The 19,984-nt window shown below is 39.4% G+C and overlaps 3 protein-coding genes across 4 annotated transcripts; 2 read left to right on the top strand and 1 right to left on the bottom strand.

Moving 5' to 3' along the window:
* The first annotated feature begins 45 nt into the window (after window positions 1–45).
* tepsin (TEPSIN adaptor related protein complex 4 accessory protein) lies at window positions 46–9,655 on the top strand. The gene is made up of 13 exons (XM_058405869.1): window positions 46–194; window positions 472–544; window positions 637–728; window positions 1,610–1,703; window positions 2,238–2,305; window positions 2,466–2,547; window positions 3,436–3,501; window positions 3,585–3,773; window positions 4,410–4,599; window positions 5,724–5,837; window positions 6,359–6,437; window positions 6,617–6,751; window positions 6,856–9,655. Exons 1-13 carry the CDS (start codon window positions 156–158, stop codon window positions 7,366–7,368), a joined length of 1,734 nt encoding a protein of 577 aa, XP_058261852.1. The 5' UTR covers window positions 46–155; the 3' UTR covers window positions 7,369–9,655.
* Window positions 9,656–10,058: 403 nt separating this feature from the next.
* On the bottom strand, window positions 10,059–17,325 carry si:dkey-21c1.1 (uncharacterized protein LOC100150256 homolog). The gene is made up of 4 exons (XM_058405873.1): window positions 17,184–17,325; window positions 13,181–13,867; window positions 12,283–12,394; window positions 10,059–12,184 (listed from the first exon to the last, which is right to left on the bottom strand). The coding sequence occupies exons 2-4, from the start codon at window positions 13,210–13,212 to the stop codon at window positions 11,933–11,935; spliced, it is 396 nt and encodes a 131-aa protein (XP_058261856.1). The 5' UTR covers window positions 13,213–13,867; window positions 17,184–17,325; the 3' UTR covers window positions 10,059–11,932.
* Window positions 13,895–19,981, top strand: si:dkey-21c1.4 (uncharacterized). 2 transcript variants are annotated; one of them, XM_058405871.1, is made up of 5 exons: window positions 13,895–14,388; window positions 16,907–18,058; window positions 18,513–18,623; window positions 19,228–19,344; window positions 19,425–19,981. In XM_058405871.1, the coding sequence occupies exons 1-5, from the start codon at window positions 14,379–14,381 to the stop codon at window positions 19,451–19,453; spliced, it is 1,419 nt and encodes a 472-aa protein (XP_058261854.1). In that variant the 5' UTR covers window positions 13,895–14,378; the 3' UTR covers window positions 19,454–19,981. The 2 variants fall into 2 exon arrangements, with proteins under 2 accessions (XP_058261854.1, XP_058261855.1); XM_058405872.1 differs by lacking the exon at window positions 18,513–18,623.
* Window positions 19,982–19,984: the final 3 nt, after the last annotated feature.

The raw sequence follows: 19,984 nt of genomic DNA, 5'->3' as shown, positions 1-19,984 counted from the left end.
TCATTGGTGAACTCTAATGGTGACGTAAAAGTGTCGGACCAATGAAATAGAATAAAGGAATAGTGTAAGTATATGGTATGACACTGCACGGTGTTTCGGCCTAACCCAGTCAGCAATGATACACAGGCACGGGCATTACTCGAGACCGATAACAAATGGCTACATTGATGGAGCGACTGGCTTTCTTGCAAAAAGTAGGTGTCATTGTCACGTTGTAATTCATGTGGACATGTAATAATAACAAGTTTGAGTACATTGAAATGTTTTTGGCTGACGTGTTTATCCACAGGTAAGTGTTCAGCTAGCACGCGCTCCTATAAGGTAGACATGAAGGTTCACCTGTCCAGACCTATTCTCTCATTTTATTTACTAGACTTCAAGCTGATATAGCGCATGAGAAAGCAGGGTGTTGTTGATTTCTCGACTTGGGCTTCTTGTCATCTCATTTGTCATCTTTTCCTGTTTCTTCAGATGCCGACTCTTATGAAAGCGACGGCAGATGACGAAGCGCCCTGTCCTGGATACCTCTTTGAGGAAATTAGCAGTATCCTTTTTCCAGCATTGCTGTAAGGCTGTGTGTTTACATTCACTGCTTTCAGCTTCCTAATAAGACCCTTAACCTGTGAAACATCTCAGAAATTTCCCATGAGTCCCCGGGCTGCTGTCAGTGTCTTCTTGAATACCTTCTGGAGCGGCTGCAGGTTGAGTCATGTCACGTGAAACTAAAAGTGAGGGGGAAAAAATCATTTTACAAATGAAGCAGGTTATTCTGGTCATTTTATCCATGAACTTGTACACAGGAGCACTGTACACATGATCATGATGGTGCAAAAGTGTGCAAACTATATTAATGTGCATAAATATCATTGTCATCTTTCACTGTAGCAGTGTATAAACATCACCTTACATACACTATTACCAAAAGTTTTGGGACACCCCTCCAAATAATTGAATGCAAGTGTTGATTTTCAGATGTTGTGCTCAGCCCCTTAGTTCCAGTGAAAGGAACTCTTAATGCTTCAGCGTACCAAGACATTTTGGACAAGTTCATGCTCACAACTTTGTGGGAAGAGTTTGGGGATGACCCCTTCCTGTTCCAACATGATTGTGCACCAGTGCACAAAGCAAGGTCCAAGTGCATTTGTGAGGTCAGGCACTGATGTTGGACGAGAAGGTCTGTCTCGCAGTCTCCGCTCTAATTCATCCCAAAGGTGTTGTATTGGGTTGAGGCCAGGACTCCTCCACACCAAACTCGCTCATCCATGTCTTTATGACCAGTGTACAGTCATGTTGGAACAGGAAGGGGTCATCCCCAAACTCTTCCCACAAAGTTGGGAGCATGAAATTGTCCAAAATGTCTTGGTATGCTAAAGCATTAAGAGTTCCTTTCACTGGAACTAAGGGGGGGCCCAACACCTGAAAAACAACACCTGAATTCAATGATTTTGGAGGGGTGTCCCAAAACCTTTGGCAATATAGTGTAAGAAGGAATAACACACAAACATAACTGTAAGTAAACTAAGATTCAGCAGCTTTTCCAGGCTGATTTGTCAACTCAAATGATTTGTTAAAATAGATTTCTGTCATGTTTTTTTTTCCTCTTTCCAAGGTTTTGAAGATTCTGCTGCATCTCTGTAACCACAGTCCTCCACATTTTGTCACAGAGCTGAGGCGAAATGCAACGTTCATCCAGGAAGTAACAGGTACGGAGATTCCCTCATGGGATAAATAATATCTGTCTATCTGTCTGTAAGCAAATTATACCTAAGAACCCTTAATTTTATTTTCACTTCACTGTGTAAAGATTTTCTATCAGGGAATCTTTGAAAAACACTGCTTTATCTACAACGAATTAATCTTTTATTTAGTCTTTGAGCTTTAACGTACCTTAAATTATATTATTATTATTATTATTATTATATTAGACCATCCTTATTATTATATTATATTATATTATATTATATTATATTATATTATATTATTATTTTACATGCATCTGTGAGCTCATGTATGCAGAAGAGGGTGAATAGCTTTTACACTGCCCTGTGATGCAGCAGTTAGAAAGATTGTTGTTTTCATGTGACTCAGATGAAGCACGTTTTAACCCTTAGTGGATATTTGATGTATGATGGATGTGAGCTGGCTGGTGGGTGGGAATTGGCAAGGAACTATCTAGGGAGAAAAACAAGCAAACAAAAGAACAGCAACAAATCTGATGTCTTTGGTATCCCTTTCAGTGTACAGTGGTCCTCCAGACTCTATTCATGGCAATGCACTCTTTCAGAAAGTCCGGCACTCGGCACAGGTGAGATTTTGAAGTTTATTTCTATTAATAGTTGCTGTGTTTCTTCATAGTGTGTAAATAGTAAAATACCCGTATCCAGCTGCTCTATTGCCACATGCCCCTGGTCACTGGGGATATTTAATTCACTCAACAAACTCACGCACATATCTCTTCTCTTTAGGAATTAGCCAGTGTACTCTTCAGTGATATGATGTCCTCAGGATCTGCTGTCTCACCGTGTAAAGCAGCAGCTCCAACTACAGGTATGTAAGCAAGTGTTTGCGATATGTCATTATTGTTGATTCTCCTTTTTCTACCCAGTAGTTACAGTTACAGTACAGGATCATTATTCAGGATTTAGCAGGGTATGTTTAGTAGTGTTACTCCCTCAAAGCCCCAGTGTCCCCAGTTTAATCCTGAGCTCGGGTTACTGTCTGGGTTGCGTGTCTGTGCATGTTCTCCCTCTGTTCACTTCCTCTGGGTTCTCCAGTTTCCTCTCACCTCACAGCAACATGCCAGTAAGTTGACTGGTGATTTATAAATTTCCCTGGGTGTGGATGTGTGTGTATCACTGTAACACTGTTTTGTGTTGTTTTTGCATTGTTGTCTGTTTGCACTGTTTGCACAAGTTGCAAACGTTGCACTTTATGTAGCTAGGACAACTTTCTGTCCTTAACTTCTGTCCATTGCTGTGTGTTGTTGTTGTTGTTGTTTTGTAGCTATATGTCACTAGTTCCTGGAGAAACTTCTCATTTCACTATGAACTGCGTCAGCTATATATGGTTGAAATAACAATAAAAGCATCTTGACTTGACCTGATGCCCTGTGATAGACTGGCTTCCCAAAGGGTTACATGTTTCCAGCTGGGACAGGCTCGACTCTACCACAACCCTGACCAGCACAAAGTGATACATGAAGATGAATTCTTCCTAAATATAAATATTCAGGGTTTATTTATCATTGAATTATGAATATATGTGAATTTTGCATATCTCATTTTCCCATCATGTGACTTTTAAGAAGTTGTTTGCCTTTAGGTCTTTGTTCATTAAAACACTGAGATCTTTCATCAGCAGCAGAAAAGTCCAAAAAGCAAAACTAATCCTGACTTGAGTTGTCATATTTTTAATATCGGATCATTATTTCCATAGGAATGGGATCAGAGTCTCTCCGAGCAGGAATGCTGGGATTTGGAAACAGCCCAGTGAAAAAATCCAGTAAGACAGACTTTTGTTTACATTTTGTGATGCGTAGTCCAGATTGTTTTCATTTCAGTTTCTCTCTGCTTCTTGTCTATAAGGTACTGTGGGTATTTTGGATAAGATTCAGAAGGCTGCAGAGGTGGTGGCCAGCGCTGTCCTTCCCCCCACAGAGCATGCTGGGATTCGGCTCCATGATAATCACTACCGGGCTGTAGTGGCACCCTCTGCTGTCGTGGAGGTTGCGGTTCCTGCCTGCGCTTACAGTGTTCCTTCACACAGCCGCAAAGGTACACAATAAGCTATTATCTTGCTTTGTTGCAAGGGTTTGCAACCAAAATTTGCAAAGGTTCTGCTATATAAAAGGGTCATGCTTGCAGTGTTTTTTTTCCAAGTTTGATCCCTTGAAGTACTTTGGGTGTCTCCATCCGGACTGTGGTCCACCAGTTGATGGCACTGGTTAATGTGTAAAAATATAAAACCCAGATTAATGGAAACAACAGTTACCTAAATATTGTAACTGTAGTGTATATATACAGTGTGTATGTGTTAAAATAATTCAAGTCAAGAAGCTTTTATTGTCATTTCAACCAAATAAAGCTGACACTATTTTCTCCAGGACCCTGGTGTTACATAAAACAATGATTTTTAATCTGAGAGAGAGTGATGAGTTACAGGATGTCTGTTCATAGTTTGTAGAAACACTGTTCAATAATCTGACTATGTATACAAGGTGCCAAAAAAGTACTTGATCATAGCACACTGTTGTTACTTCTGTAGTGAAAGTGTGCTTTTGGTGTCAAAGTATTTATTTTCCATCCAGATTATTTAACATGAATTTTGGAGAGTAAGTTATTACATTTTACTGTATAATAAATGATAACTGCATTAGTTGTTGCATTAAAGATTTATTTCCTGTCTCTCAGCCTCTCACAGGTGCCCAGGGCAGGCAAGTGGCGGTTGGGAGGAAACAGGCAGCGGCCACAGCTCCTCTCACAACTCCTCTTTCGAGAATGAACCAGTCATTCACACATCAGTGAGAGGAAGCAGCAAGTCAGGAGACACAGGCAGCCACTCAGGGGGGAGTCGAGAGAGCGGAGATAGTGTATCAGAACGGTAAAGGAGGCGGATTATTAAAAGTCAGATCACCGTACAGCTTAGGAGCAAAAAAAGTTTAGCTGTAAATATAAGATTGTACACTGACCAGGTATAACATTATGACCAATGTTGCCTAATATTGTGTTGGTCCTCCCTTTTGCTGCCGAAACAGCCCTGACCCGTCATGTACTGTGTATTCTGACACCTTTCTATCAGAACCAGCATTAACTTCTTCAGCAGTTTGAGCAGCAGTAGCTCGTCTGTTGGATCGGATCACACGGGCCAGCCTTCACCCCCCACGTGCATCAATGAGACTTGGCCGCCCATGACCCTGTCGCCGATTCACCACTGTTCCTTCCTTGAACCACTTTTGATAGATACTGACCACTGCAGACCGGGAACACCCCACAAGAGCTGCAGTTTTGGAGATGCTCTGATCCAGTGGTCTAGCCATCACAATTTGGCCCTTGTCAATCTCGCTCAAATCCTTACACTTGTCCATTTTTCCTGCTTCTAACATCAACTTTGAGGACAAAATGTTCACTTGCTGCCTAATATATCCCACCCACTAACAGGTGCCATGATGAGGAGATAATCAGTGCTATTCACTTCACCTCTCAGTGCTCATAATGTTATGCCTGATTGATGTAAATGGGGTTGTTCAGTTTGGTAATAATGTGTGAAGGCTTGATGGGAGTTGCTTGTGTATTATGCAAGAGAGAATGGGCTCACTGACGCTGATTCATCAGGAGCTGAATAGTTAATTTTCAATCAGTTAAAGTTAGTAATTTAAGTCAGGACAATTATTTGGGTCTCTGTTGTGCTTCAGGATCAGTAAACTATGATGTAATTCTTCCATCTACACCCAGTCAGAATAGGGAAAATCACTATTTTGCAAGTGTGCAGGCATTCAGACCTACAAATGCTGGATGGATTTATAAGAATTTTAAGTTTCCCCCCAAAGAAATGATCTTTAATCTGTATATACACAGCTAAGGAGAATGAACGCATCACTTCCAAATGAATGTTAAACTGTAGTAATTCTTTGAAAATCTTTATTTACAGTTTCAGATCTTTTGGACTGAGATGCCACTCATGTCACTGTGCTTGAGATTTGTTTGGTTCTGGTTCTTCTCTCTCAGTGTGGAGGCTGTACAGTTGGGAGACTGTGGCCAGGAGATGGCACTGATCAGTAGACTGACAAATGGATCTAAAATCTTCCTGTCCAGAGACGAGAGCCAGCGTTTCATCAAAGAGTGAGTGTTTATGGTAAAATGCTTTAAAAACCTGTAGGCTGGGAAAAGCAACATAATCTGTTGTGTCTTGAGAAAAAACCTGAAAAGTTGTTTACTTAAAATTCAGGACTGATGTTGGGTCAGTAAACATTTGTGTGGAAACACTTGAAATCCTGATGAAATCTTGAGTCAGATATTGTTGTGAATCATTGTTAGAAATTTTTAGAATTCATTCTGTAGTCTGCAGTACTTTGGAGGGAAGAACTTCTGAAAAATAATTTTTATCCTTATTTTTAATCATTTCTAGTCTTTTTCAAAGTACAGGAAAACTTTAGGTTGAAAAGTGGCTGTTTCTTTAACATTATCACAAACAAATTCCACAACAAATCTCTCCCCCCGTCTGTCTGTCTCTCTCTCTCTCTGTCTGTCTCTATGTGTCTGTCCCCCCGTCTGTCTGTCTGTCTCTCCCCCCCTCTGTATGTCTGTCTGTCTGTCTCTCCCCCTTCTCTCTCTCTCTCTCCCCCTTCTCTCTCTCTCTCCAGGTGTTCTACTTTAAACTGTGAGGTTGTGGTAGAACTTCTCAGTCACAAACTCCAGGACCCCTCCCAGACCATCCAGATGGTACCTTTCATTTGTGATCTATGATTTCTAACCCAAAAAAGTCAGATTTAAACATGCTCTTTCTATAAGCACATTATCATTGGCTCTATGTCACTGTTCACATGACTTCTTGATTGAAGAAATGGACATCATCATCCCTCGTATATAACACCTTTGTCATTGTGTCCTTTTTTCTCTAGCGGGCGCTATGTGGCCTGGCATGCCTGATGTGCACAGATCTGCTTTCTTTAGAGCAGATCTTCAGTGTTACACATGTACGCCTCACCCAGTTGAGTAATGGGACAGCAGGACCTGTAACAAACAAGGCAACCAAGGTACGGAATAAGAGGAAAATATACAACAGAGCATTGTGTTACAAAAAATACTGTTGTTTTATAAATAAGTGCAACAAGGCTTTGATGCTTTTCTATCTGTTTAGCTTCTTAGGCAATTTGAAGCTCTATTAGGTCCTTCCTTGGAAGTAACCAAGCGTTCAGATCAACCCTCAAACCCTCTTAATCCAACCCTCACTAGTCCTCTTCTCTCAATAACACCGGATGCTGCTGTAAAGAAACTTCCCTCTATGAGTGATTCACAGGCTCCCTCTGCTGGGCAAGAAGACCAGGATGTTTCTACTGATTCCATGGAGAAGAGCATACAAAAAGGTCAGACTGCTCTAGAAAACGAAGACGGAACCACAGACTCTTGTCAGAGCTCCGAGTCGTCTGTAAACCATCCCAGACTGTCACTGTTTAGTGGCATGGAGCTGATCAACAGAGGGAAACCAGTGTGTCTTGTTGAGCCTGTTCTTGTAGAAACAGATACCCAGACCAGAGAAAAAGCCCTCGACGACATCAACAAGGGTATTGAGAAGAGCTCAGAAAGAACAGCAGAGCCCTCTTCATCCTCTAGTGGTGAACAAGTGTCTGCCTTCTCCTTCCTCAACCTCTGACCTGGTGATTTCTGTCATGTTGTTATAGATGTTAATGTTAATATTTTGGGTAGAATCAATCATGCTATGAAAAAATATTGACTAGAATGGAGTATCTGTGAAAATTTAAGCGTGCACCCGTTACACGAAGGTACAAAAATGCCGTTAACATGTCTTATACTTGACATGGATGCATATTTGGGATTAAACATGATCTCCACTCCAGGACAGATGATAGATTATATGATTACTGAAAATAAGGACACAGAAGGTTGTCCTTTTAGATATGCACAGTTCAAGTCAAGTGTGAGGCTGGTCTTTATGGAATATTTATACAAGTCCAGATGCTGCTAGTGGCGTGTAACAAAGTGTGTGTTCATTTAATGGATGGGGTAGAAGGAGGCTGACAAACTGTGCATAGCAACAGGTGAGTTTTAGGGTGTTTAGTAGGGGTGTAACGATACAGTGTAATAATAATATAGACTATTCATCAGAGAATACTGCTTATACACTGATCAGCCTTAACATTATGACCACTGAGAGGTGAAGTGTATAACACTGGTTATCTCCTCATCATGGCACCTGTTAGTGGGTGGGATATATTAGGCAGCAAGTGAACATTTTGTCTTCAAAGTTGATGTGTTAGAATCAGGACAAATGGGCAAGTGTAAGGATTTGAGTGAGTTTGATAAGGGCCAAATTGTGATGGCTAGACGACTGGATCAGAACATCTCCAAAACTGCAGCTCTTGTGGGGTGTTCCCGGTCTGCAGTGGTTAGTATCTATCAAAAGTATCCTTTAAGTCCTGTAAATTGCAAGGGAGGCCCATGGAGGCCCCATCTCACATTTTACAGGACTTAAAGGATCTGCTGCTAGCATCTTGGTGCCAGATACCACAGCACACCTTCAGAGATCTAGTGGAGTCCATGCCTCAATGGGTCAGGGCTGTTTTGGCAGCGAAGGGGGGACCAACACAATATTAAGCAGGTGTCCATAATGTTATGGCTGTATCATGTGAGGTGTAATAAAATTAATCAAGCTGACGCTACCTCCTCCTCTAAAAAAGAAGCTTCCTTTTTCATTTTCACAAGCTAATATGCTAACCTACTATGCAGACTCAATTCTGTCTGAAAGGAATCACTGCAGCTATTGAGAAGTTCATAGCTGCTGGTATGAGACTGTTCACAGTATAGTGAAGAATGCAGGCTTTTAAATAAATACATAAATAAATAGCTATCTAGCTATGTTTTTCAGACATGCCCCCTTAAGTCATGGAAAGTTTGCTGAGTGAGTGTTAATGTTTAATTAGCCAGGCTTCATGGTTCATGATAGACTCCGTTTAATTTTTTTGCACCTTCACAGTTTTGAAGGTTTGAAGACACAATCAAGCAACGTTTGTTTTTGCGCTGCTGAAAAAATCTCATGTATCAAGACACCGTTGTATCGAATTGGAAGTCTGTGTATCGTTACATTCTTACTAAACATTTAGTAGTTTTACGTGAGAAAATGGCCAAACAGTGTCAGTATTCTATATTCAAGTCGTTCGATCCTAAGCTCAGGTTACTGTGTGGAGTTTCACATGTTCTCACCAGGTCCTTGTAGGTTCGTTCCAGGTTCTCCGTTTTCCTGCCACCTTCGAAAAACATGCTGGTAGGTGGTTTGGCTGAAGATGAATTGCCTCTGTGTGTGCATGTGTGTTTGTGTGTGTGTGTGTGTGTGTGTGTGTTCATGGTATTCTAGGATGGTTCAGGGTGTATCCCTGCTGCACGCTCAGTGATCCAGGGATAGACCCTGACTAGTATAAGCACTTATACTGATAATCCTCTGACACCAGACTCTTATCACTGTCTGCTCTCCGTATATTAATCATAAATTGTACGTTCATTTAAGAACTTTGTGGTTTGCTGATGAGAGAAAACCGATAGGAGACGTACCTCAGGATTATTTTCCTCCAGTGTTTACCTTACCAGACACATATTGTGTCTCTACAAGTAATTTAATGATAATTTTATGTTTTGCACTATGGGGTCATTCCTCAAAGCTACTTAAGTCTTCCAATAATTTAAAATCTTTAAAACTGCAATGCAAACATTAACATACAACGTCATTTCACTATGTGTTTTTTTTTTTTAAACGAATAATCAGATGAATGAAATCAGCTCCATGGGTTTTATAAACTGTTGCTGTGTATCGGTGTGTGTGAGTGAGATACGGATCTGCAGTTAGCCATGTGTCAGAAAAATACACTGTATTAACCATATCTTCAATTCTAGATGGACACCAACACAATAAATTATTTAAAAACTTTTATTGTTGATATTGTAAGAGGATCATTTGAGAAAATAACCGTTTGTAGATTGTAAATGTGTTAGCTATGTTATGTACAATTCTACATATAAAACATGAAGGTGATTATAATGATTATTTTCAAAACTGATAGTCTTACAATCTATCTCTTTTTTTTGCCCCACAGGCCTCTTATAAACAATTCAGAAACATAGTTTGGGGTTCGTGCACCTCCCTATAAATGATTTTCCCCTGAGACACATTACAAGCAACACACATTTGATTATTATTCAGATTGTAGTCGACTTCTGTTTTGCTGCTGAAGTGCATACTCCACATGTTGAAATGAATGTAATGTTTGTTCAGTTAAGAGCATTGGATTTTGTGAGGAAGCATTTCAGAACATACAACAATGCATACTCTTGGGTTTTTTTTTTTTTTTTTTTGGCCTCTGGAATGAGATGATCAAAAAGCACATAATGGACATACACTATATTGCCAAAGGTTTTGGAACACTCCTCCAACTCTTATTGAATTCAGGTGTTGGGCTTGGCCTCTTACTTCCATCTCATTCATGTCTTTATGGACCTTGCTTTGTGCACTGGTCATGTTAGAACAGGAAGGGGTCATCCCCAAACTATTCCCACAAAGTTGGAGCATGAAATTGTCTAAAATGTCTTGGTATGCTGAAGCATTAAGAGTTCCTTTCACTGGCACTAAGGGGCCAAGCCCAACCCCTGAATTCAATGATTTGGAGGGGTGTCCCAAAACCTTTGGCAATATAGCATATGCGCATGAAGGTCAGGTGCACGAACATTCGTGTAGCATTAAGAGACCTTTGCACACGTGTCATTTAATATCAGAGGAAAAGTCATTCTCAAGAATATACTTTTAATTATATAGGCATGTGGACTTTTTGCAAAAAACCGTCACCTGCAACCCCCGAGAAGCACTGGTCCTTCACATGGATGTACTGCAGTGTGTCCGTGCAAGTTAACGGCTATATCAGCACCCTTATTTTACAAGGACAGACTCTCAAAAGAACAGTTCATTTGGAAGCGTGAGTATGTCCTCTGAACACATACACAATGTGATCCTACATACATACGAGATTACAGACTCTGGGATGATCAAGATGTAGCACTTTCTGGTAATTGTCCATTATTTAGCTGGAAGGCAGAATGAAAAACAGATGGGGGGGGGGGGACCATGTTGTTATGCATGTGTGGAAAGATATTAAAAACTATCCCATACCTTGTCTGACTAAGAGGTGGTGGTACTACAGCCCTAGGCTGCTATTTTAGTAGAAGACTAATTTTAGGCCATGGTGTCTTCCTGTGTTCCTTTGAAACGGCTGAATCATACGCAGAAAAAGCAGTCAGGAAATGACTGTTCTTAGGCTCTGCAAAATATTCTGGGAGTTAAAATTACATTGTCATCTCGATCTGATGACAATTAAGTCAAGGAATTTCTTGTTACCTTCACTAATAAAAGTGCATGAAGAACGGTACATTACAGCATACCTGAGTTAAACAATAATCCAATAATTAAATACAGACATTCTGCTAAAGTTAAGTCCAAAAGTGAAATAAATAGTGTGCACTAAGCAACAGGCAGATTGAAAAAGAAAATGACTGAAGGTAATTATATACTTGTCTGGCACATATCTGTACTATAGTTAGCAACTTGCCAGCAATTTGACCTAATGGCACACAGCAAAGAAATCACAAAGCCTGAATTGCTTTTTTAAATATACAAGATAGAACTAAACTAATTCAGTGATTACAAATCAAATAGAAACAAAAAGAAATGACCCTCAGGTACTATGTATATAGATTAAAAAAAAACTACTGTTAATTCATTCCCCATTTAAGCCATCTGTGTGATCCCAGAGGTCTGTAGGAAGAAGATGAATTAGAGAAAGAAAAATTCTATGTGCACCTTTTCCACTTATCTCACTACTCATCACAAAGTACATCAACAACCCACACCATGTGGCACGCTAACCTTGTATGACTGGATTATTTAGTATGTAGCACCATGTACATCTGCCAGGATAAGCAATAGCGATTTACATGTAACAATCACATAGCATGCTGTCTGAGATTTCTTTTATGTTATAGCACCCAAGTAGAGATCTAAAACGAAACCTGACAATGACAATGAAAAAGTGCTGTAAATATGGGTACCAATGCAATTGAGCCAAAGTGAAGAGAGATCCACGTTGTGCCATTGATGTAAAAGATTCCCTGTGTAGTGCCATCAGATGCCAGATGTTTGGGTAATCAATCAGTGGTGATCAAGTTGCTCCTGGCTGGCCACGAGTTTTCAGACTGTTGAAGTGGGCTTCTCTAAGGATGCGGTTGATATGATCATATGAGTCATCAGATTTGCACTGTAAGGCCACCTCTTCACCAAACTGCCCTGAGGTGCCAGGGCTACAGGAATCCTCCAAGATGCACTTTCCATTTCTTCGTGGAGACTGGTGGATGGAGCCAGCTCCTGTCAGCTTTTCGGGGCTGCTAACGCAACTGCTGTCACTACTGGAAGACTGTTGAGAAGAAAAGAAAGATATCCTTCAAAAATGTTTTCTTTTTGCAGGATTTATTATTGATTAAAGCAAGGAAAGACTGAACAGTGCATCCTCACCTCAAAGTCCCAAGCATCATGAGCTAGTTCAGAAAAGAAAGGATGACCTGGAAACCTCTTAGCTTGCGGCAGAAGTTGCTCTTCCTCAGCATCACAGCTATGACGCCGTTTTCTGTCAGGAGATGATCATGCTCATTTTTAGTGGTCATTGGAGTAATTCGCAATAACATCTTACATAACTTCACCTCAAGTTCCGGTTAAAAAGGCATACTGAAGTGATCTTTCAGCGTAATCTCTATCTACACTATATTGCCAAAAGTTTTTGGACACCCCTCAGGTGTTGTTTTTCAGGGGTTGGGTTTGGCCCCTTAGTTCCAGTGAAAGGAACTCTCAATGCTTCAGCATACCAAGACATTTTGGACAATTTCATGCTCCCAACTTTGTGGGAAGAGTTTGGGGATGACCCCTTCCTGTTCCAACATAACTGTGCACCAGTGCACAAAGACTTTCATTGTCAAGGTATAATCTGTATATTATTAGTATTAGTATTATTAGTGGCTACAGATGCAGTGGACAGAGTATTTTCTCTCTCTCTCTCTCTCTCTATCTATACGTCCATACATATATGACGATACATCAGGTCATATTTATTCGCACAAAATCTCATTAGTTAGTTATGTCCACTGCAGGATTATGACTCAGCTAGTTTAACAAGGATTACTTTTACTCGGACACAGGGACTTATGACGACTCAAACACGCGCGACAGTGAACACTTAGTGACTGTCTATTAATAGTAACCAGGAGCACCCGGAGTGGTCAGTCTATTCACACACATCGTGTTCAGTGCTAGTGTAATATGTACTGGATGAATATAGATATGCAGATATATATGTACATATTCCGCAACCGAGAAAAATGAATCATAAGAAAGGTAAAAGATGATGTTAAACTCTTACCTGCTTTCTGGTAGCATGGGTAAGCCGTGCATTAGAGAGTCAGTCCGTGAGGAAGGAGGGGGGCTGTGGGTCACAACAGCTCCACCGGTCAGTGCTGTTCACTCGAGGAGAGCTGTACCTCTCTGACTATATAATCAGGCAACTAACCACACATATTCACTTCCTATAATAAACGTAAAGTCGACTGAAAATAGGTCAGTCGATATCAGTCAATACTGATAGCTAGATAATCCATATACCTGGTGTAATGTGATGATGTGTCTGAGTCAGTTTAATAACGCTTACTGCCCAGGATAGCTAGATAAAAACTGCTTTGACTATTGTGTTTAAACTTGTTTCACTTTCTGAATCCACGTTTAAGGCTATGATAAACGAACACACTCAAGCCTGCTCCATCTGTAGACCAAACCTCACACACTGAGTGTCTTTATCAGACACACCAACAGGTCAATACAGACACGCACGCAGTGCCTGGTGACTATTGTATTCCCCTTTCACCACAAGATAAACTTGATTTGCTAAGCACTTTAATAAACCTAACTGCTTAGAAAAATAAACCCTGATACAAAAGCACTTAACTGAACGGCCTCGAAAGCAGGTTGCGTGACAGATATCATTTCACCCCAGCTCAATTCGATGGTGGAAACTTCCGGGTTCCGCGTCTGACGTTTTTTTGTGACGTACACGCTGCGTGCGTGGGGAAAAACAAAAAACAAAACAAAGAATAAAAGAGCTCAGTCTGTGAATACTGTCAGGTATGGTTTCGTAGGAAGAGGTTTCGTCATTTTAAAATAAGCATTCATATATATTTATATAAAAGAGAATTATATTCAGTACATTTACATGTCTGGCATTTGGCAGACGCTCTTATACAGAGCGACGTACATTAAAGTCTTTTAAAGTGTTTTAAAGTCTCTATCAGTGAATATATTAACACTGGTTCAGTAGGTTACAGACTTACATACCATCAGCCTAAAACTGAGTTAGTGTTTCTTTCTTTTTAAATTCATGCGTAAAATATATATATATTTTAATACAGGCGCTGCGAATAGGACCAAAATGGGTCCTTCGTTACGCATGTCTGCTGAGAACTCCTTGGTGCGTGTGAGAGAAGTTACAGTAAATGTTTGTTTATGTCATGTGTGTTTATATTTATTAATTAAAATCAAGTGACAATCGACATTTTGTGAAGCTCAAGATGAGCTTAGGTAAGTATTCACCTGATACATACTAACACGAGGTTTTTGTTTTAACTTAAAAACTTATTTCTATTTTTAATTTCTTTACGTTCAGCCCCAAACATGTTCTCATGTTCGTTTGTGTGTATATATACACAGTATCTCACAAATATGAGTACACCCCTCACATTGTTGTAAATATTTTATTATATCTTTTCATGTGACAACACTGAAGAAATGACACTCTGCTACAGTGTAAAGTAGTGAGTGTACAGCCTGTACAACAGTGTAAATTTGCTGTCCCCTCAAAATAACTCAACACACAGCCATTAATGTCTAAACCATTGGCAACAAAAGTGAGTACACCCCAAAGTGGAAATGTCCAAATTGGGCCCAAAGTGTCAATATTTTGTGTGCCCACCATTATTTTCCAGCACTGCTTTAACCCTCTTGGGCATGGAGTTCACCAGAGCTTCACAGGTTGCCACTGGGGTCCTCTTCCACTCCTCCATGATGACATCACTGAGCTGGTGGATGTTAGAGACCTTGCGCTCCCCCACCTTCCGTTTGAGGATGCCCCACAGATGTTCAATAGGGTTTAGGTCTGGAGACATGCTTGGCCAGTCCACCACCTTTATCCTCAGCTTCTTTAGCAAGGCAGTGGTCGTCTTGGAGGTGTGTTTGGGGCTGTTATCATGTTGGAATACTGCCCTGCGGCCCAGTCTCTGAAGGGAGGGGATCATGCTCTGCTTCACTATGTCACAGTACATGTTGGCATTCATGGTTCCCTCAATGAACTGTAGCTCCCCAGTGCCGGCAGCACTCATGCAGGCCCAGACCATGACACTCCCGCCACCATGCTTGACTGTAGTCAAGGCATACTTGTCTTTGTACTGCTCACCTGGTTGCCGCCACACACGCTTGACACCATCTGAACCAAATAAGTTTATCTTGGTCTCATCAGACCACAGGACATTGTTCCAGTAGTCCATGTCCTTAGTCTGCTTGTCTTCAGCAAATTGTATGCGGGCTTTCTTGTGCATCATCTTTAGTAGAGGCTTCCTTCTGGGACGACAGCCATGCAGACCAATTTGATGCAGTGTGTGGTGTATGGTCTGAGCACTGACAGGCTGACCCCCCACCCCTTCAACCTCTGCAGCAATGCTTGCAGCACTCATACGTCTATTTCCCAAAGACAACTTCCGGATATGACGCTGAGCACGTACACTCAACTTCTTTGGTGGACCATGGCGAGACCTGTTCTGAGTGGAACCTGTCCTGTAAAACCACTGTATGGTCTTGCCCACTGTGCTGCAGCTCAGTTTCAGGGTCTTGGCAGTCTTCTTATAGCCTAGGCCATCTTTATGTAGAGCAACAATTCTTTTTTTCAGATCCTCAGAGAGTTCTTTGCCATGAGGTGCCATGTTGAACTTCCAGTGACCAGTATGAGAGTGTGAGAGAGTGATAACAACAAATTTAACACACCTGCTCCCCATTCACACCTAAGACCTTGTAACACTAACAAGTCACATGACACCGGGGAGGGTAAATGGCTAATTGGGTCCAATTTGGACATTTCCACTTAAGGGTGTACTCACTTTTGTTGCCAATGGTTTAGACATTAATGGCTGTGTTGAGTTATTTTGAGGGGACAGCAAAGTTATACAGGCTGTACACTCACTACTTTACATTGTAGTCATTTCTTCAGTGTTGTCACATGAAAAAATATAATAAAATATTTACAACAATGTGAGGGGTGTACTCACTTTTGTGAGATACTATATACACATATATATATATATATATATATATATATACACATGAAAAAAATAAGAGACCACTGCCCAATCTCCAGATTTGAACCCTACTGAAAACCTCTGGAATGTCATCAAGAGGAAGATTGATGGTCACAAACCATCAGGCAAAGCTGAGCTGTTTGCTTTTTTTGCAAAAAGAGTGGCATAAAATTACCCAACAGCAATGTGAGAAACTGATGGAGAGCATGGAGCCAAAACACATGCAAATCGGGGTTATTCCACCAAATACTGATTTCTTAATGTTATTTAGCCAAAGCATTAACACAATTTGTTTACAAATTATTTGTATTTTGTTTTATTTGAGTTATTAAAGCTCTGCAAATACTACATGATCTTGGGTTATTTTGATGTGTTGCCATTTCCTTTAAATATACACTCTAAATAACAATAGTTATATTTTTCATTGTTCATAAGAAACTGCAGTTTTTATTTTGCATTGGTCTCTTATTTTCTTTCCAGAGCTGTATATATATATATATATATATATATATATATATATATATATATATATATATATATATATATATATATATATATATATATATATATATATATATATATATTTTATATATATATATTTTATATTTTTATATATATATATATATATATATATATATATATATATATATATATATATATATATATATATATATATATATATATAATCACTATTTCATGTAACCGTTTTAAAATATAATTTCTATTTTATTTCATTTGTTTCTCTTAAACAGAGACATGTCCGTTCTGTGGGAAGCCTTTCAAAAGGCTCAAATCTCATCTTCCTCACTGCAAAATGTCCCCTGGGTCTAAGACTTTTAAAATCACTAACAAATCTAAAGAAATACCAACTACCCCTTTTAAACATACAACTAATAAGGCTACCACTAATAAAGTAAATACTGAAAATGCTGACACTACAACATTTAAGGCAAACTCAAAATCCCCAGTGAAATCCAGATCCAAAAAAGCTGACAAGGTGAGAGAGAATAAGGAACTTTTACAAAATACCTTCACACTCACGAGCACTGCATCCAATGTACCATCAACAGAAGGAATGAACACAGACACTTTGAAGCCCAAAACCAAGTGGCTTGTGAAAAGAGAGCAAGAGATGTTGAAACAAGCTAAACTGCAAACACAGACAAGAATCGAATTCACTTCCGTTTCTCAGAAGGAAAAGTGTAACAGTGAAACATTCAAAACCCCAGTAAAAGACACACATTTATTAGAAAAAGAAATCATCAGTGGACAAAAACAGCTTACAGGAACCAATTTGACCTCTCAACTAACCACAAACAGGATCAATTTCAGTGAGTCAGATCCTTTACAGAGAGTTCCCTGGACCTCAGACTGTCAGGATAAGGAAAGTATGCCAGAGTGCAGCGGAAATGCTAATGTATCAGACCAGGCACAAAATAGTCCGAAGTCTTTGACCAAAGAATGCACATTGGATTTGAGAGGTAAAGAGCAAGGTGTGTCTGTATTTCAAACTAAGACTAGTGTGTGGGACCACATTAAACATGGACTTTATAGAAGGAGATATAACTGTGTTCCAGTGTTATATCCCATAGTCTTAACACACAAAGTGTCTTTGATTAAGTATGTAAACACTGCAGAGTCAATACCCAAGCCTCATACAGGGAATGATCAAAATGCCAGTATAAAGACTTCCCTTGTACAGTTTCCTATTTTGCAAACCTCCATCCAAAAGCCAGTTGAAGACGTTCTAGGCTCCCGTTTACAAAACATGTCTATTCTGCCATACTCACATGAGATGGCCACAGGTTATGGTGGAACATGTTTCTTTTCATCTGATTCCGAAATCTCCTCTAATGAAAATGTATTGAAGTGCCAGACCTCCAAGGCTTCACCACAGAGTCAAGGTAGAGTATCCTTGTTAGTAAAAGATCATTTTAATAATATTCTTGTATAGACAAAACACACAGTGACTTCAGAGATAAGAAAAAAAGAATTCATTTTGTTGTATAGCGATTGTTATTAAAAATTATTTTTAAAAAAACTAGGAGAACATACCATTAAAGGTATTACTGCTATATATATATTACTATATATATTACTGCTATATTACAGAGCATTCATGTAATGTTACTCTATGGGCTACTTGCATCCTGTTTGTCTTAGGGACCCTAAAGGTATTGATAATGAACACTCCAGGCTAGCTTTGTTCTTCAGACGTAAATTAACTGTTTCCTGTTGAAATTCATTCATTATTCATTCCGTCATTATATAGCACTGTAACCTTTACAGCACAGTGCATACAGTGAACAAATTTCTCACACAGAAAGCTTTATGAAGCTTCTGTATTTGTCTGGGCAGGTTTAATGACAGAGCTGAGATTTGGAAATGTGAGACTGAATGAGCTTGCTTCTTGGCTTGGTGTTCAAACACCAAAATCACCCAGGGAGGCTGTGACAATGTTTAACAAAGGTCTGTTTCTATGTATTGTTTGGAAATTTATTCCATATGAGTTGTTTTAGACAACATGTGCATGAATTTAATCAAAGGTCTGTAGAGTTTAGTGTTTTCCCAGGAAACCTCATTCTAATTGTCTGACGACTTCAGGGAACACACTTAATGTGTGTGAGTGACCGCATTGTGTGTCCACTGTGTGAGGTTCCCCAAGATAGTGTCACATTTTTAAAGTACTTAAAGTTGTAGAAATTTTACTTTCCATTGTCACCCAAATTAGGATGGGTTCCCTTCTGAGCCTGGTTCCTATCAAGGTTTCTTCCTCATATCATCTCAGGGAGTTTTCCCTAGCTACCCGCACCTCAGGCTTGCTCATTAGGGATAAAATTTGTTTAATAAGTAAAACTTTAAACTTTATAATTTTTTTTCTTGTATGTTTTTATACTTCTGTAAAGCTGCTTTGAGACAATGTCCATTGCTAAAAGCTCTATATAAATAAATTGAATTGTAGAAATGCCGACACATGCATTGTCTCATAATTGTTTGAAACAAAAACATGCAGCCTTTTGGCCTTTTGTGATGATAAGCTTCGAACTAATTCTCTGTGCCTCCACATCTTCAGGTTGGCAGTGGTATTACAGGAAGTATATTGATGTACAAAAAGGAGGAATTGGTGGGATTGCAATGCTGATTGGTAGCTACTGTGTCTTGAGTTACATTTGGCATTACCCCAATATCAGTGAGTTCATTTAATCTTAAATTCTCTTTGCCTATGATCATTTAATATGTGCTTAAAATGTGTGTTCTGTTGTTTTGTAGAAAGAGACCGCTGGAGGAAGTACCATTAGAGGATTTGGAGGACATCCCACTACCGCTACAGTATTTGGAGGACTTCATAGGTTCTCAAACATTACTGACCTCAGAGTATTGCAATATTTCCAGAGACCAGATATTTATACAGTAATTTATTTCAAATGTTTTAACACATAATGGATTTCTGTTACAAACACAAGTGTAAATATGAATAAATGCTGACCGCAAATACACTATTAGATCTATTACCTAATCTCGCCATGTTGATTACTTTCAAGCGAAGTAAGTTATTTATTCAAGTTAAACTTATTTATTCACATAAAATATTTATAACTCTACCACAACTTTACTTTGATGAAGAAATATGAGTAAACTGTGAAGGAAGCCATTCCCTGACATCCATCCATGCATTTCCAGTGGTGTCAGGCATGTCCTTTTATTTCTTTTAATTCTTCTCATATTTATTTGTATAATGTATGTAGAATGTGGTCTACTGACATACATTAGATTTGTCATGGTGTCTAATTTTTTGTAGATCTGAAGGTGTGATACTTTTACAGGAAATC

The sequence above is a fragment of the Hemibagrus wyckioides genome, linkage group LG13 (assembly GCF_019097595.1).
Source record: "Hemibagrus wyckioides isolate EC202008001 linkage group LG13, SWU_Hwy_1.0, whole genome shotgun sequence".
Lineage (NCBI taxonomy): Eukaryota > Metazoa > Chordata > Actinopteri > Siluriformes > Bagridae > Hemibagrus > Hemibagrus wyckioides.
The sequence above is the reverse complement of the archived record's forward strand: the minus strand, read 5'-3'. Positions and strand labels throughout refer to the sequence as shown.

Bases quoted from the DNA above. Each gene is read 5' to 3' on its own strand.
- si:dkey-21c1.1 (XM_058405873.1), bottom strand. From the start codon at position 13,212: ATGCACGGCTTACCCATGCTACCAGAAAGCAG. The intron at 12,395-13,180 runs GTAAGAGTTTAA...ATCTCCTGACAG, and splicing joins CCCATGCTACCAGAAAGCAG to AAAACGGCGTCATAGCTGTG. The intron at 12,185-12,282 runs GTGAGGATGCAC...TCTTCTCAACAG, and splicing joins ATGATGCTTGGGACTTTGAG to TCTTCCAGTAGTGACAGCAG.
- tepsin (XM_058405869.1), top strand. From the start codon at position 156: ATGGCTACATTGATGGAGCGACTGGCTTTCTTGCAAAAA. The intron at 2,306-2,465 runs GTGAGATTTTGA...TCTTCTCTTTAG, and splicing joins AAGTCCGGCACTCGGCACAG to GAATTAGCCAGTGTACTCTT. The intron at 6,752-6,855 runs GTACGGAATAAG...CTATCTGTTTAG, and splicing joins TAACAAACAAGGCAACCAAG to CTTCTTAGGCAATTTGAAGC.
- si:dkey-21c1.4 (XM_058405871.1), top strand. The intron at 18,624-19,227 runs GTCTGTTTCTAT...CCACATCTTCAG, and splicing joins TGTGACAATGTTTAACAAAG to GTTGGCAGTGGTATTACAGG. The intron at 19,345-19,424 runs GTGAGTTCATTT...GTTGTTTTGTAG, and splicing joins TTGGCATTACCCCAATATCA to AAAGAGACCGCTGGAGGAAG.